At 51.3% G+C, this 14,434-nt stretch overlaps 2 protein-coding genes across 9 annotated transcripts in view; one reads left to right on the top strand and one right to left on the bottom strand.

The window, feature by feature from the left end:
- The window catches only part of KANSL1 (KAT8 regulatory NSL complex subunit 1), a gene marked incomplete at its 5' end in the record, with an annotated part of 65,204 nt that extends 60,674 nt beyond the window's left edge, over positions 1-4,530 (top strand). Inside the window, 4 exons of the mRNA XM_012001951.1 lie at positions 978-1,035; positions 1,253-1,365; positions 2,130-2,382; positions 2,732-4,530. Coding sequence (XP_011857341.1) covers positions 978-1,035; positions 1,253-1,365; positions 2,130-2,382; positions 2,732-2,959 — 652 coding nt within the window. The remainder of the gene's footprint in view (positions 1-977; positions 1,036-1,252; positions 1,366-2,129; positions 2,383-2,731) is intronic.
- Positions 4,531-6,104: 1,574 nt separating this feature from the next.
- MAPT (microtubule-associated protein tau) overlaps positions 6,105-14,434 on the bottom strand; it is a 147,495-nt gene continuing 139,165 nt past the window's right edge. For all 8 annotated transcript variants that reach the window (XM_012001939.1, XM_012001940.1, XM_012001941.1 and 5 more), the window contains one exon: positions 6,105-10,461. In XM_012001939.1, coding sequence (XP_011857329.1) covers positions 10,246-10,461 — 216 coding nt within the window. In that variant the 3' untranslated portion in view covers positions 6,105-10,245. The remainder of the gene's footprint in view (positions 10,462-14,434) is intronic.

Below are 14,434 nucleotides of genomic sequence, written 5' to 3'. Positions count from 1 at the left end.
TGGTCCCTCTCCCCATTCTTCCTGCTATTGCCCTTTTTCCCTGTTCTCTTCTGACCTAGACTTGGGCCCTTGTCTTTGGTTCTGTCTTCTCATTAAGGGAAATTCTTACCTGATAAGAACAAAATTATTTATGTATATAGTTTTCTCTCATTCCATTATAGGAGTACACCAAACAAGCCAGCAGTCACAGCCTGGTAGGCCACTCACTCACTGGTCTAGAGACAGGTTTTGTCAACACATACAGTATGTTTTAAAATACTGAATGTGGCCGGGTGCGGTGACTCACGCCTGTAATCCCAGCACTTTGGGAGGCCGAGGCGGGTGGATTACAAGGTCAGGAGATCCAGACCATCCTGGCTAACATGGTGAAATCCCGTCTCTACTAAAAAAAATACAAAAAAATAGCTGGGCATGGTGGTGGGTGCCTATAGTCCCAGCTACTTGGGAAAATGGCGTGAACCTGGGAGGTGGAGCTTGCAGTGAGCAGATACCGTGGGCCACTGTGCTCCACCCTGGGCGACAGAGCGAGACTCCGTCTCAAAAAAAAAAAAAATACTGAATTTGTTGTCAGCATCAAAGCAGGATTTCACATAAGAATTTTTGTTTCCGGCTTTTGTTGCCAAACAGAAGATTAGGCAACCCTGGATGTGCATTTCCAGATGGGAGCAATCAGCTGGTCCTGAACAGTGGTGGTCCCCTTTAAACAGGTTTCTTTTCTTGAGTTTGTCAGTCTCTCAGCCTCAGCCCTACCCTAAGCCGCTTCTCTCATTTCTGGCCTTTGCGGGCATTTGAGTAGGTGGCCAATTTCACAGGCCTTGATGGGGTAAGGAGACTGAGCTGTGATAGAGCAGAGTCTACCTGGCAGAGAGCAGTGTCACCCACGGGTGCAGGATTCTCATCCTCGCATGGACACTTTGACCCTGCCCCCGGTTGTAGCCTGCTTGCCGTCTCATGATTGTCTGCTCTTGGTTTTGCAGCTGGCGGGAGGTTGATCTTCAGTCTCTGAAGGGGAGTCCTGATGAGGAGAATGAGGAGGTAATGGCCTGGTTCTTCTGTTAGAAGAACACGTGTGTACACATGCGCGCGCACACACACACACACGAGTGCACACACACTAAATGACCTCAAGACCTGTGGATGTCAAGTGCAAGCTCCTTGTATTCTCTTGTGACCGGGAAGAACCTAGAATGGGGTGGGACTGGTTCTTAACTCCTGGAGAAAAGACGAGATCGATGAAGCTGCTCTGTTGCAGATTGAAGACCTATCTGACGCAGCTTTCGCCGCCCTGCATGCCAAATGTGAGGAGATGGAGAGGGCACGGTGGCTGTGGACCACGAGTGTGCCACCCCAGCGGCGGGGCAGCAGGTGATGGGGCAGGCATGGGTCCCCGGGGCCTGTGGAGAGAGGGTGGACAGGGAGTTTGGGCCCTACTTGAGTCTGTGGAATTGCTACTGCCTCTTGGTTGCTCATCATACTCATCTACTGGCAGTGGCAAAGAGCTCAGAAGTTCCTTGGTGTTTGTTGGAACTGGTGGAGATATAAGGAGCCAAGTGCTGGATCCTTGCTGAGGAGTCACTGTTCAATTCTGATGAATTCCCATGATCTGTGGCATTTGGAAGACAGTTGGGGGGTCTTAGTGATTCAACCAGGGGAGCTTGGAAGGCCTCACTACAAGTTAACCTTCCTTTGGACAGTGGCTTTGTGATGTCACTTGAAGAAACTGCCCCCCTTAACGTCCATCACTCCCCTGTCTCCATTTATTGTTAACAGTGGCAGAAACCCTTGGGATTCTCAAGTAGAAAGTTTTGCGAACTCTTGTTTTACTTTTTTTTCTTTGACTACAGTTTTCAAAGCCTACACGAATCTCCCTAACTTCCTGAATTCACTAGGCACTTTGCTATGGACTTGCCCGTTGCACTGTTCAGCCGTGCTTTTTTCTTGGGATGGTAGATGTTGTATACCTACCCCTCCAGAGAGTAGTGGAAAGAAATGAGAGTTGCTGGATCCTAAGGAAAATCTGTTGGTCTTTGTTTGCCTCAACTCCTCCAGTGGGGATGCTTTTTTCATGCCCTTTACCCCCATAAGTAAACATTTCCCAGGCACTCAGATTTGCATTCCTTGGTGTACAGGTCCTACAGGTCATCAGACGGCCGGACAACCCCTCAGCTGGGCAGTGCCAACCCCTCCACCCCCCAGCCTGCCTCCCCTGATGTCAGCAGTAGCCACTCTTTGTCAGAATACTCTCATGGTCAGTCCCCTAGGAGCCCCATTAGCCCGGAAGTGCACTCAGCGCCCCTCACCCCTGTGGCTCGGGACACTCCGCGACACTTAGCCAGTGAGGATACCCGTTGTTCCACGCCAGAGCTGGGTCTGGATGAACAGGTAAGGGACATAGCCCTTGGGTGGGGTTGGCATGGTTGGGGGATGGAACCAGGAAGGGACAGCATCTGCTGAAGAGGGACCTACATCATAAGCCTTCCCCTCCCCTTTTGAAGGGACAAAGGGCCGCACTTAAATTGACCCCCTCAACATTCAGTGGAACTATATTTATCATTGCTAAATGATCAATACGGTTGTCTGGGTACACCCTAGGAGGGGTGTTCCTGGACTGTCCCAGGACCGCTAGATAGACTGGTCCTAGTCTCCGGCCACAAGGTTTGTGGCAGGGCCTTGGAGCAGGAAGCAGGCTGGCTGGGTCTGGGTCCTCACAGAGCAACTTGTCTGCCTACAGTCTGTCCAGCCCTGGGAGCGGCGGACCTTCCCCCTGGCGCACAGTCCCCAGGCGGAGTGTGAGGACCAGCTGGATGCACAGGAGCGAGCAGCCCGCTGCACTCGACGCACCTCAGGCAGCAAGACTGGCCGGGAGACAGAGGCGGCACCCACCTCGCCTCCCACTGTCCCCCTCAAGAGTCGGCATCTGGTGGCAGCAGCCACAGCTCAGCGCCCAACTCACAGATGAGCGGGAGACAAGAATCTAAACAGACTCACTAACTATTGGCATTAAAGCTTCAGAAATCTCTGCGTTTGATATTCAAACATCATATGCCGGAAATTTTCACAGTTTTTAGTGAACTTAAGGAATTTAGATCCTACTTTGGTATTTTTTTCTCTCGTTTTAATTTTTGTTTTTTGTTTCCATGTTTTCTTGTCACACACCTGAGCACTTCCTCCCATTGGCAAACAGAAGTTCAGGATGAGACCCTGCTGGCCTGGTCCTGGCACATCCTCTGCACTGTTGAATCACTGGACTTACCAATCTTAGATGACCACCCCCTCCCTCACACCTGTGGGCAGGGCAGAACAGCCTGGCGGGCAGAGGGCTCCAGTTGAGCATGGCCTTCTCGGGCTAGGGTGGAATGGGGCAGGGTGCTCTGGGCTCTTACCCCTTCCCCTCCCATCTGTGGCTGGGCTCAGCTGTGGCCCTCCTGGCTGGGTCCCCCCTTGGTTTTTCGTGCTGGAACATCCCCACCAGAGCCTCTCTGCCGTAACTGCCAGCTGCTCTCACCAAGTGCTCAGCCGGCAGAACAGCTTTCCCTTCTCACCCAGAACTTAGAGACCTATTTTTTGTTTCATCTGCATTTGGTCTTCTCTGTTTTGACTCTTTAACTGCAGTAACCTGACTGTGGCTGCTCAGGTTCCCCTCATCATGCCCCTTGGTACCCTTCCCTGTCCGTTCTCCAATGCCACATACACACCCACAACCCGTCCTTCCACTCGGAATGTTTTTTTACCACCTATCCTGATCTCTGAAGGTAGGGTTAGGACTACTTAACCTCTGTTCCCACTCCCCTGCAAACGGGGGGTTGTGGGAAGTGAGCAGCCATCTCCCTGTGTGATTTTTTTTTTTTTTTTCCTCTGATTCACTTTGCCATGTTTCCTTCACATCCAGATCCCTGTCGGTGTTAGTTCCACTCTTGGTCTTTCACGCTCCCCTTGCCTGTGGAACATTGTCTGGTCCTAGCTGTGGTTCCCACTGTTCCCCCTTCACCCTTCTCTGTTAACCTTGTGCCTGTCTCCTGTATGATCACATCACCAAAAAGGGGGAGGGGGGAGAAGACTTTTTTTTTTGGCCATTTTGTAATCGTATAAAAATAGTAGACAACTGCTTAATGGTTGGGGTTTTTTCACAATTTTCAACATTAGTGATTTTTTTTTTCTGTTTGCAAGTTAAAGGGTTTGTCATTGTTTCTTTAAAGAAAAAATACAATAATGCACCATATCCCTATGCATAAAGTGCTTCTTCTATTTATAAGGTTGAAAATTCTGAATAACCCTTTTAGCATTGAAAAAAAAAACAAAAACAAAAAATGAAAAAAAAAAAAAAACTTGTATTTTGTAAATATTTTCTTTTCCTGCTTTGGAGCTGTGTAATGGCAGCGAAACATGTAGCTGTCTTTGTTCTATAGAAATGCTTTTCTTCAGAGAAGCTGATCTTTGTTAATGTCTTGATTCTGTTCGCAAAGCACAGACTAGTGCTTAAAAAAAAAAGAAGGAAAAATTGAAAAAAATAAAAAAAAAAAAGTTACAGAATGCTGTGTACCAGGCCTTTCTTGACTTACTGAACTGTGTATGTATGGTAGTGTTGGCAGCTTCGGAGCTGGCTGTCTGGCGCCATTCTTTGAGGTACTCTAACTTGCTCTATACCTTGGGAAATCTCCATTCTGTCTTGTGGGAATGCCGCAGGTTCATCTGATGGCCACCAGAGAGAGAATGGTGGTGGCTTCTCACTGAGGGTAAGGGCTGCCAGGAGGTGAGGGGATCTGTATTGATCGTCTCCTTTTTCTTTTTGTTGAGTGAAAGCAGTTGATCCACTTTCTCTCTAGTGAAGTCTGCTGTATGATATTGTCTGTCCGTTCTACATTGCTCTTTAAAGGAGATTTTGCTTCTCACCGTTAAATTTTTCTGAGGTTTGGTGGGGGTCAGTGAGATACATAATTTGCATAGAGCCTGAGTTGGTTCTTGCCTGCTGCCTGAGATTATAGCATCTTCTGAGGAGGTTACATGCTTTTCTTTTTTTATTTTTTGAGATGGGATCTTGCTCGATGGTCCAGGCTGGAGTGCAGTGGTGCAATCTTGGCTCACTGCAGCCTGGATCTCCTGGGCTCAAGAGATCCTCCCACCTGAGCCTCTCCAGTAACTGGGACTGTAGGCTTGTGCCACCATACCCAGCTAATTTTCCTGGGTTTTTTGTGGAGATAGTGCCTCACTATGTAGCCTAGGCTGTTGGTAGGTGCTTTTCTTTATACAAGATGAGTCAGTGGGTGGGGCTGGTTCTCCCTCTGCTCTCTTCTTTGCATGGCAGTCAAGCTGAAACAGCCAGTGAGGCTGTCTCTTGTGGCTCTGAAAGCTATGCTTTCTGAGATAGCACTTCTCTTTTGTGGGCCTGTTGCTGCTTCTGTAGCTGCAGTTAAAATCTGTTCTACTTAAATATCTGCCTGCAGTGGCAAACACATCAGGAAGATCAAAGAAAAGTAGTATTTTGAAACAATCTAAGGATTCGGTGTCACGACCTCGGCGTAGTTACTAAGGAATAATATTGATGGATTGCTGTTTTGTTTTTGTTCTCCTTTGTGGCATTGCTAGGAGGACGCTATCTGGTATCCCTATCTTGGTTTAGCAGAAATGCTCCTCAATCTATAATAAGGTGCCAAAGGAAAGAAGAAGGCAGCTCTGTAAACCTAGCAGGAATGTAAGCCACTCATTAAGCTGATTGGCTTGGTGAAATTTAGGCCTCTGGACTAAATTTCCAGGGACGAAAGATCCCATATCCTCATCCCCAACCTTCTCAGGTTTGCATACACTGGCACCGGTCTTGCAAACTGAGTGTCGCATCGTGAGGTCAGCCACAAGGCTTTGTATTGCCCTTTGAATTGGACTAGGATGGTTTGCCAGCATCACAATGAGAGTATCAGCTGCAAATGATCAAGTCTGAGAACTCTCACCTTCAGGGCCCCAGAGAGAGCTGTTAATCCTGATGTCCAGCTTTTAATAATGTCATTTCCTGTTCTGGACTAAATTCTCTAAGGGTGAGTGGGAAAGAACTTAAAAAATAGACATTCTATATCACTTTCTTGTCCTTGGAATCCATGAATGGAGACCTTATATTTAATCAGAGTAATAACTTTATTTCCAAATTCACTTTTACGGCAACAGTCAGTGTAAATCATTTGTTAAAACACACAATACACTATATAGACATTCACAGACAGGAAGCTAAGCTAAGATGATTTCATGTCCCTCCCCCCACCCTCACAATTACCGAAGAAATCATGGGAACTGCAAGTGCCAGAAATTGTCCTGCTCAACATGGCAAACTCATGGGGCTAAGTCTATTAGGAGGTGAGACTCTAGGCCAGTGCCCAGGGTAACCCTTTTCAAAGCTGAAGAGAAATCAGAAGTCTTACGAAGCCACAGGTCTGTAGATGGGACACGCTGGTGATCACCTCTGCCCTCGCCCTGACCTCGTGGCTTTACTTGGAGCTCCAACAAAGATGAGGAGGGGGAAGTGAGTGACCTCAGCTGCCAGAAGCACAGGCTGTGTCTGGAGCCAGTGTGAGAGGTGGCACAGAGGTGCCAACGGCTTGAAGGATGCCAGGGTCTTAGGGAGGCATGATTGTGGGCTTAGGACCCCTGAAAGAGGGCAGCAGGCCAAAGCAACCAGATGTCCATATTGCTACGCCTGCACCTGGCTGGGGAGGGAATGGGGAACTGGCCAGCTGCCTGGGAAAGGCTGTCAGTGGAAAAGAGAAACCCCAAGGGCCTCTAACCGCGTGGCTGCTCCCTCCCTTTAGCAAATGTGGTTGAAATGATGAAAAGGGTTACGAGGCAATTGAAGTGCTGCACCCCAAGATCTCCCTTTACCCATGTTAACTATCTTACACATTCCTCCCCCCTCCCCCCATAGCACAATAAGCAATAGCAAACAGGATACAGTCTCACCATTGAAGTCAATTTAAATGGAACTATTGATAAAGTGAGTCAACAGCTTGAAGGAGCCGGCATACAGTATATCCTATCTAGCCCACCCACGGACACTGGCTCTGCAGGTGGGAGAAGTGAGGGGAGGGGAGGAGTGCCCAGCCCTGGGGGGATTGTCATTTGAGGTCACAAGCCAGCGTGCCTTTGCAATTTATCTGCCAGCACTGATCACCCTAAACCATGATCTTAGGCTGGCCCCAAGAGCCTGCCCCACAAGGGGGAGATCCCAGAGCCTACCGGATAAGGCCCACGGTGCTGAAGAGCAGGGCACAAGAACTTCAGGAAGAGGAACCGAGGTACGTGAAAAATGCAGCCAAAACTGTTGGCAGTAATGAGGGGGGCATGTCTCTAACCACCACCAAATCTCTACCCCACATTTCCTCCTTATTCTCAGATCCCTTCACTTATGAGAATTGCTGGGACTTAGCGAACAGCAGGGAGCTTCCTGGTGGAGAGTTCTGGGCCCAGAAACTTCTTGCAGGGAAAGCTCTAGCTGCACACGAAGTTGCCAGCCCTAGGGGATGCCCTGGATTTCTACTGCCAAGTCCCTCAGGGTTGCCTTTAACTGTACCCAAACCAGAAGTGGCAGAATTGAGCCTGAGGCTGCTGAGTTTCTTTAGGCAGCAATTTTTTGCAAAGGCGGCTTCCCTTTTCTCATGGCAGCAGATGGAGTTTGTGCAAGGTCAGTGGGCTGAGGTGCTCTGGTCAAGGCTTTGGGAACGGTGTCTCCTGACTTATCCTTCCTCAGGCAGGTGGCTCGGGCCTCTGGAGCAGATCCAGGATAGGCAATTCATCCCAATCCCTGCTGTGGTCGCAGGGCCCTTGGTGGGAGGCTGGCTGCCCCTCCAGAGGGCGAGCTTGGAGAGGAACCCAGTCTGCGGGGTGGCTGAGGCTCATGGAGCTTCTGGGAGCTGCAGATCCCCCCAGCTGGCACTGGCTTCCTTTTTCTTGTGATGCAGGAGTTGTAAGCCTCCTTTAGGACTGCTGTGGGACTTCGGGCTGTGACCAGAGAGAACCATCCTCGTGCCGCAAGCCAGACCAGCCACAAGACCTACTCTCTGCCCTGACACAGGGAGCCCCAAGGGGAAGTAGGGAAGATGATGTCATCGCTTCAGTCCTAATCCTGTGCTTCAGGCCTTCTTCACAGCTGAACGGCCTCCTTAGATGCTAGAATCTGGTCTCTGTTGGGTCCCGGATGCTGAGGAAAGCCTTTCAAAGCTTGGGAGGCCCCAGCAGGGCAGCGCCACACAGGCCACACGCGTCCCAGCGTGGGGGTGAGAGACACCTTGTGAGGGTGGGTTAGAAACCTCTTTACAAGCATTTCAAGATACATGCGTCCTTTTTTTTTTTTTTTTTTTCTTTTCACTATCATAGTCACTCTGGTGAATCCAAGCATAAACAGACAAATCCAACTACAACGCAACAGGGTGCAGATGGGGAGGGCAGGGCAACATCTATGTATATGTTCAGCTGCTCCAGCAGAACAGACAGCATGGCTTCCAGCTGGGACCGGGGAGAAAGAACCATTTCGAAGGGGGTGTGTTCCCCTTTTTGGGATGTGGAGGGCTGATTCTATGCATGTGGAGCTGAGCAGCGGGCTGGGCTGTCTGGGAGGCTGGCAGCCACAAGCTGGGGTGGAAGTGGGGGACAGCGGGACTGTGGGCCTGCCCTGGGTGCCTTGCCCGCCCATCCTGGTGCCGTCACCGACAACCAGGACACCCAGCCCCCTGCTGCGGGCTCAGCACAGGAAGGGGCCAGGCCTTCTCGGGGGAAAGGACTCTCTCCATGTCAACAAGGCAGAAAAACCGAGGGTCACAGCTGAGCAGTGCCCTGGCTCACATCTGTGATGGGAGGAGGAGGCAGGGAACCGAATCAGGTCGTGAGATTCGTGGTGAGGGACCCAGTTGGATGAGTGGAACAGAGTGAGAGGCTGGGGTCCCACTCTTGTGCCTGGACTTTACCTTCCCTTAATTTCACCCTCAGTATGGAGCAGGTGCCTCCCACAGCCAACCAGGTCCTTACTGAGAAGGTGGGTGGTGAGGCTGGGAATTTGGACATTGTGACGTGATGAGGGGTATAGGCAGTGACTGGGTTCTCATGGCAGACGACAGCACAGTGGGGCAGACAGGGGTGACTGCAGTGGCCGTGGGAAGGACAGGGGGCTCGGGACCCACCTCCCAGACCCCTGCACACTCCAGAGATGCCGGTGGCCCAGGCTTGGAAACGGGTGGACGTCTCCCAAGAGGCACAAGTCCTTACAAAGAGAACTGGTTAGCCCTAAAGTCCCAGGTCTGCAAAGTGGCCAAAATCATGGCTGCAGTTCCAACCTTCAGAACTCAATAAAACAGGGTTTCTGTGGAGCAGAGGGAAGCCCCTCGGCTCAGGCCCCCTACCCTGCAGGGAGGGAGGAAGAGGCCAGCGCCCTCCGACATCAAGGTCAGTCTTTCCCAAGGAGGTCATCCACGGGGTGCCACCCTCCCGCCAGCTTGCCTTCTCTTCTTACCCGCCGCCCCTTCTCCCACAGGCTGCCCTGCAGAGGGTGGCACATCAACTTGCAGCAGACCCTGGCCACCAAGGACAGGCAGCCGCTCAGTCTGAGACACTGCAGGTGGCGGAGGCCTTGGCCCTCCCAGTGGCGCGGAGGAGGGCATCTCCTCTCCAGCATGTGGCTTCCTCTCCCACTCCCCCTTCTCGTCCTTCCTCTCCCCTCTGCCCAGCCCCTGCCTTGGCCTCCCCCATGGCCTCCCGCCCCACCCCCACCCATCACACTCACACAAGGTTGACATCGTCTGCCTGTGGCTCCACGAACACACCAAGTTTCAAATCCTTTGTTGCTGCCGCTGCCTCTGTGACACCCCCACGACAGGGCCAGAGGCGGTGGGCACCCCCAGTCTCTTGAAATCCCCCCGAAGCAGCTTTCACAGCCTCTCCTTCTCCCTCTTCTACATGGAGGGGGAAAAAAAAAGAATCAAAAGGAATTGCCCGAGGAAATGTTGGGTGTGGCCATGTTTTTGAATGTTTTTTAAAAAATATTTTATTATTAGCCCACCGATCAATTTGGAAAGATGCAATTTGCTCTTATTCCCATCACTGATTTTGAAGTCCCGAGCCAAAGCCGAGCGATAAAAGCGGGTTAAGTGATGAACCGATTAACCGAACTGCGAGGAGCAGCTGGGGGCAGAGGGCGGGGCCGGGTCATTATTCTTTTTTTTTCCACACTCTCACTCTCTCTTCTCGCCACGATTATTGACCGCCCCGGGGGCCTGATCACAAACCCTGCTTGGCCAGGGAGGCAGACACCTCGTCGGCTAGCGTGGCGAGCTGGGGCGAGTCTACCATGTCGATGCTGCCGGTGGAGGAGACGTTGCTGAGGTGCCGCGGAGACGTGTCCCCAGACACCACCGGCGACTTGTACACGATTTCCGCCCCGTGGTCTGTCTTGGCTTTGGCGTTCTCGCGGAAGGTCAGCTTGTGGGTTTCAATCTGCAAGGAGAAGAGGAAGGGAGGGAGGGTGAGATGAAGTGCCAGAGAAAGAGAGACCAGCCCTGCCAACTGCCCTGCCAGGCCTGGCCCACAGTGCCAGGGACTGTTGTTTGTTTGTTTTTGAGACAGGGTCTTGCTCTATCACCCAGGCTAGAGTGAGGTGGTGCAATCTCACCTCACTGCAGCCTCAACCTCCCAGGCTCAGGTGATCCTCCCACCTCAGCCTCCCGGGTAGCTGGGATTACAGGTGCATGCCACCACACCTGGCTAGTTTTTTGTATTTTTAATAGAAATGGGGTTTCACTATGTTGCCCAGGCTGGTCTCGAACTCCTGGGCGGAAGCAATCCGCCCGCCTCGGCCTCTCAGAGTGCTGCCATTACAGGCGTGAGCCACTGTGCCTGGCCAGAAGCTGTTGTTTTTATTGTCTTCCAATTCGTAATCCCTGTGCCCACTCTTCCCCTGACCTGCCTCCCAGGCACCCAGGTACCCTCCCCAGAGACAGTGATTAAGTTTCTTGTGTATCCTGCCGAGATATTCCACACATAAACAAACACATGTGTGAGTGTATATGTACACAGGCTGCTTAGTATTCCGTCACCACGGATGTATCCAAAGGCGTCTACTCCTCTGTGGATGGATGCCTAGGCTGCTCCCGCCTTTAGTGATTACAGGCAATGGTGTGTATGAACAACCTCAGATAAATAACCCTGAATGAACATCATGTCACACACCTGTAAGTGTGTCCTAGAAGTGGAGCTCTTAGGTCAAAAGGCATGCGCATTTTATTTTGATAGATATTGCCAGATTGCAAAGGAAAATGTGGAAGGAGAAGCTGGAGAAGATCAAGGATGTCTCCCAGAGCCACTGATGCCCAGACATGAGCCACACACATTCCTCCTGTTTGCCAGTGACTGATGAGTTTGGAGGGGCAGCAACTGTGGGCAGCACTGGCAGGTGGGCCACAAAACATGACATGACAAAGGCCTTTTTATGTGTGAGTGGGTGGATGGGTGATTTAGGATGGAGTCTGTCTAGCGACTTATCTATCCATCTATTATACATCCATCTATCTATCTATCTATCTATCTATCTATCTATCTATCTATCTATCAATCATCTACCTATCTATCTACTTGCCCAGGCTGGCCTCAAATTCCTGGGCTCAAGCAATCTTCCCACCTGAACCTCCCGAGCAGCTGGGACTACAGGCTCATGCCACCGTGCCTGGCTGAAGCCCTTTTGAAAGTAGAGAAACACATGACCCAGCCAGGAGCCCCAAAGTATACCAGGAAACGCAGAAGCAGAAAGCATTCACTGGAGAAGTGAGCGGCGCACAGTAATTCCTGATGACCCTGAAGCGGCCGACAGGGTTATCCTCAGCCCTTGTTGGGTCCTAGGCTCTTTGAGCATCTGGTAAAGCCAAAAATATGTGTGCACATGTCCACCCACACTCACACCCACACAGCCATTTTCCATATAATTTTAGGAGTCCATGGATCCAGGCTGAAGGGCCCCTATTGCAGCAGGCTTGAATGGGCATAGAGAAAACCAGGCTCCTGTTTAAGCTAGATGCATATTTTGTTCATTTGCAGTCACTACTTTGAAAAACAGATTTTTTTTTTTAGACAAAGTTTCACTCTTGTCACCCAGGCTGGAGTGCAGTGGCGCAATCTCAGCTCACTGCAACCTCCACCTCCCGGGATCAAGCAATTCTGCCTCGGCCTCCCGAGTAGCTGGGACTACAGGTGTGCGCCACCACACCCAGCTAATTTTTGTATTTTTTGTAGAGACGGGGTTCTGCTGCATTGGCCGGGCTCGTGTCGAACTCCTGATTTCAGGTGATCTGCCTGCCTTGGCCTCCCAAAGTGCTGGGGTTACAGGCGTGAGCCACCGTGCCTGGCCTGTTACTATATTTTCTTGAAAGACCATTTAATACAAGCTTTGATAAAAATATTTATGTTAATGTTTTTTGAAGTGTTTTTTAAGAGAAAGTTGACATTCCTGGGAATGTCCAAAAATCCCCAAACTGAAAGGAACCCAGGAGGCTGGTGGTGTGCCCCACTGCTTGTCAGCAATTTTTCTCAACACACGGAAAACGGGACTAACGCTGCGGGGATCCCTGGGACCAGGATGGTGTTTTCTGAGTAGGGGCAGGGCCCTGCCCACCCTTCCTGAGCCATCACATGGACAAGTTGGAAACAGAAGGAGCCAAGAAGCGAGACTCAGCATGGCTCTAACTCAGGTTCTTAGAGGACTGCAACGCACCAGGAACCTTCCAGAACATTGTTTTTTTGGGGGGGGGTCTCACAACCCCCCTGGGACGTAGGTACAGCATTTCCATTTCACCTTGCTGAAGGAGAAACTGAGGCTGAGAGGATTTGCGGATCTTGACTCTCCAAGCAGAGTCAAGCCCAGAGCTCTTCCTAACACAGAGAAGCTTCCAGAGACTGCAGCGGGCCTCCCTTCACCCAGGAAATCGCCAATGCCCACGCCCCTATCCCGACCCACTCAGTCAGACTGTGGGGATGGGGCCAGGCCCAGGTATCTTTAAACCTCCCCAAGGCTGGGAGGCCCTGCCTTAGACCAGGGGAGGCCTGGGTGGTGGAAACAGCAGAGAAGCTGACTGCTTCCTCAGATAACTGGGCCCGGCCCCCACATCCCTTGAGGCGGGCAGCCTCCTGGTCCCTCCCTGTTTTCTCACTTTGGATAGTGACCCAGGCACTGAAAAGTATCCCTGTGTCCTGCGTGGCACAACCTGAGAGCTCTCGGCCAGCCACTATGGGCCAGTGCCCTCGCCAGCCTCAGGGCCTGTCTGGAGGTGAGGTCTGCCCCAGGCCACAGTTTACAGCATCTGCGGCAAACACTTCTCACAAAACTACATGGTTAGACATTTATCACAAACACAAGATGAGGGTGCCCATCTGTTCAGAACCAGATGCAGTGGCAGGAGGGGAGGGCGGAGACTGACCAGGGCAGGGGTCTCTCAGCTGCCACCTGAGTGGCCTGGTGGAGAGACAGCCTGGTTGCCACTTCCACCCGACTAGGCCACCTCGAGAAGCAAACTTCCTCACGCCGAGCCGGGTCTCAGATCCCACACCCTTTCTGGGACACCCCGATACGGTTTGGCTGTGACCCCACCCAAATCTCATCTTGAATTATAGTTCCCACAATTCCTACACGTTGTGGGAGGGCCCCAATGGGAGAGGATTGAATCGTAGGGGCAGGTTTTCCCTGCCCCTATGTTCTCATGATAGTGAGTAAGTCTCCCGAGATCTGATGGCTTTATAAAGGGGAGTTCCCCTGCACAAGCTCTCTTCTCTTGTCTGCCACCATGTGAAACAAACCTTTCACCTTCCGCCACGATTGTGAGGCCTCCCCAGCCACGTGGAACTATAACTCCATCAGACCTCTTTCTTTTGTAAATTGCCCAGTATCGGATAGGTCTTCATCGGCAGCATGAAAACAGACTAATACAATCCTTTTCCCTCCACCACTCCCCAGTCAGCTCCTGGGAGACCCTGAAGGTTGGAAAGTGAGCCACTCCCAGAACTTCAGGCTGGGTGTGGGCAGGAAACCCCAGAGGGTGCTTGGCTGCGCTTCTGCAGAAGAGAAGCAGCAGCTACCAGACCGCATCCTGTGCCAGGCCTAGACAGATCTCGCTTAGCGCCACACACACCCTCACTGCACAGACACCCACAGCAAGACCTGGAGACTAGAAACTGCTGGGGACACCAAGGCCCCAGGAGCCTCGTGTGGACACGTCCACAACAGGCAGGCAGAGGCTTTCCTGAAATCAGGATTTCAGCATCATTGTTTTGCTCTAAGTGCCTAGTAACCCATTTAGAAAATTAGGTTATGTTCCCATGTGTTCTTGGTGCGCCACAGGTGACTGGGGATGTCCACTTCCTTTTTTAGTTGTCTGCAAACATCAGGGCCTAGGACAGTGGTTCTCATTTTTTTTTTTTTTTTTTT

This window comes from Mandrillus leucophaeus, unplaced genomic scaffold (assembly GCF_000951045.1).
Source record: "Mandrillus leucophaeus isolate KB7577 unplaced genomic scaffold, Mleu.le_1.0 Scaffold670, whole genome shotgun sequence".
NCBI classification, from domain to species: Eukaryota; Metazoa; Chordata; class Mammalia; order Primates; family Cercopithecidae; genus Mandrillus; species Mandrillus leucophaeus.
Note: the sequence above shows the minus strand (reverse complement) of the source record. Positions and strands in the feature narration are given on the sequence as shown.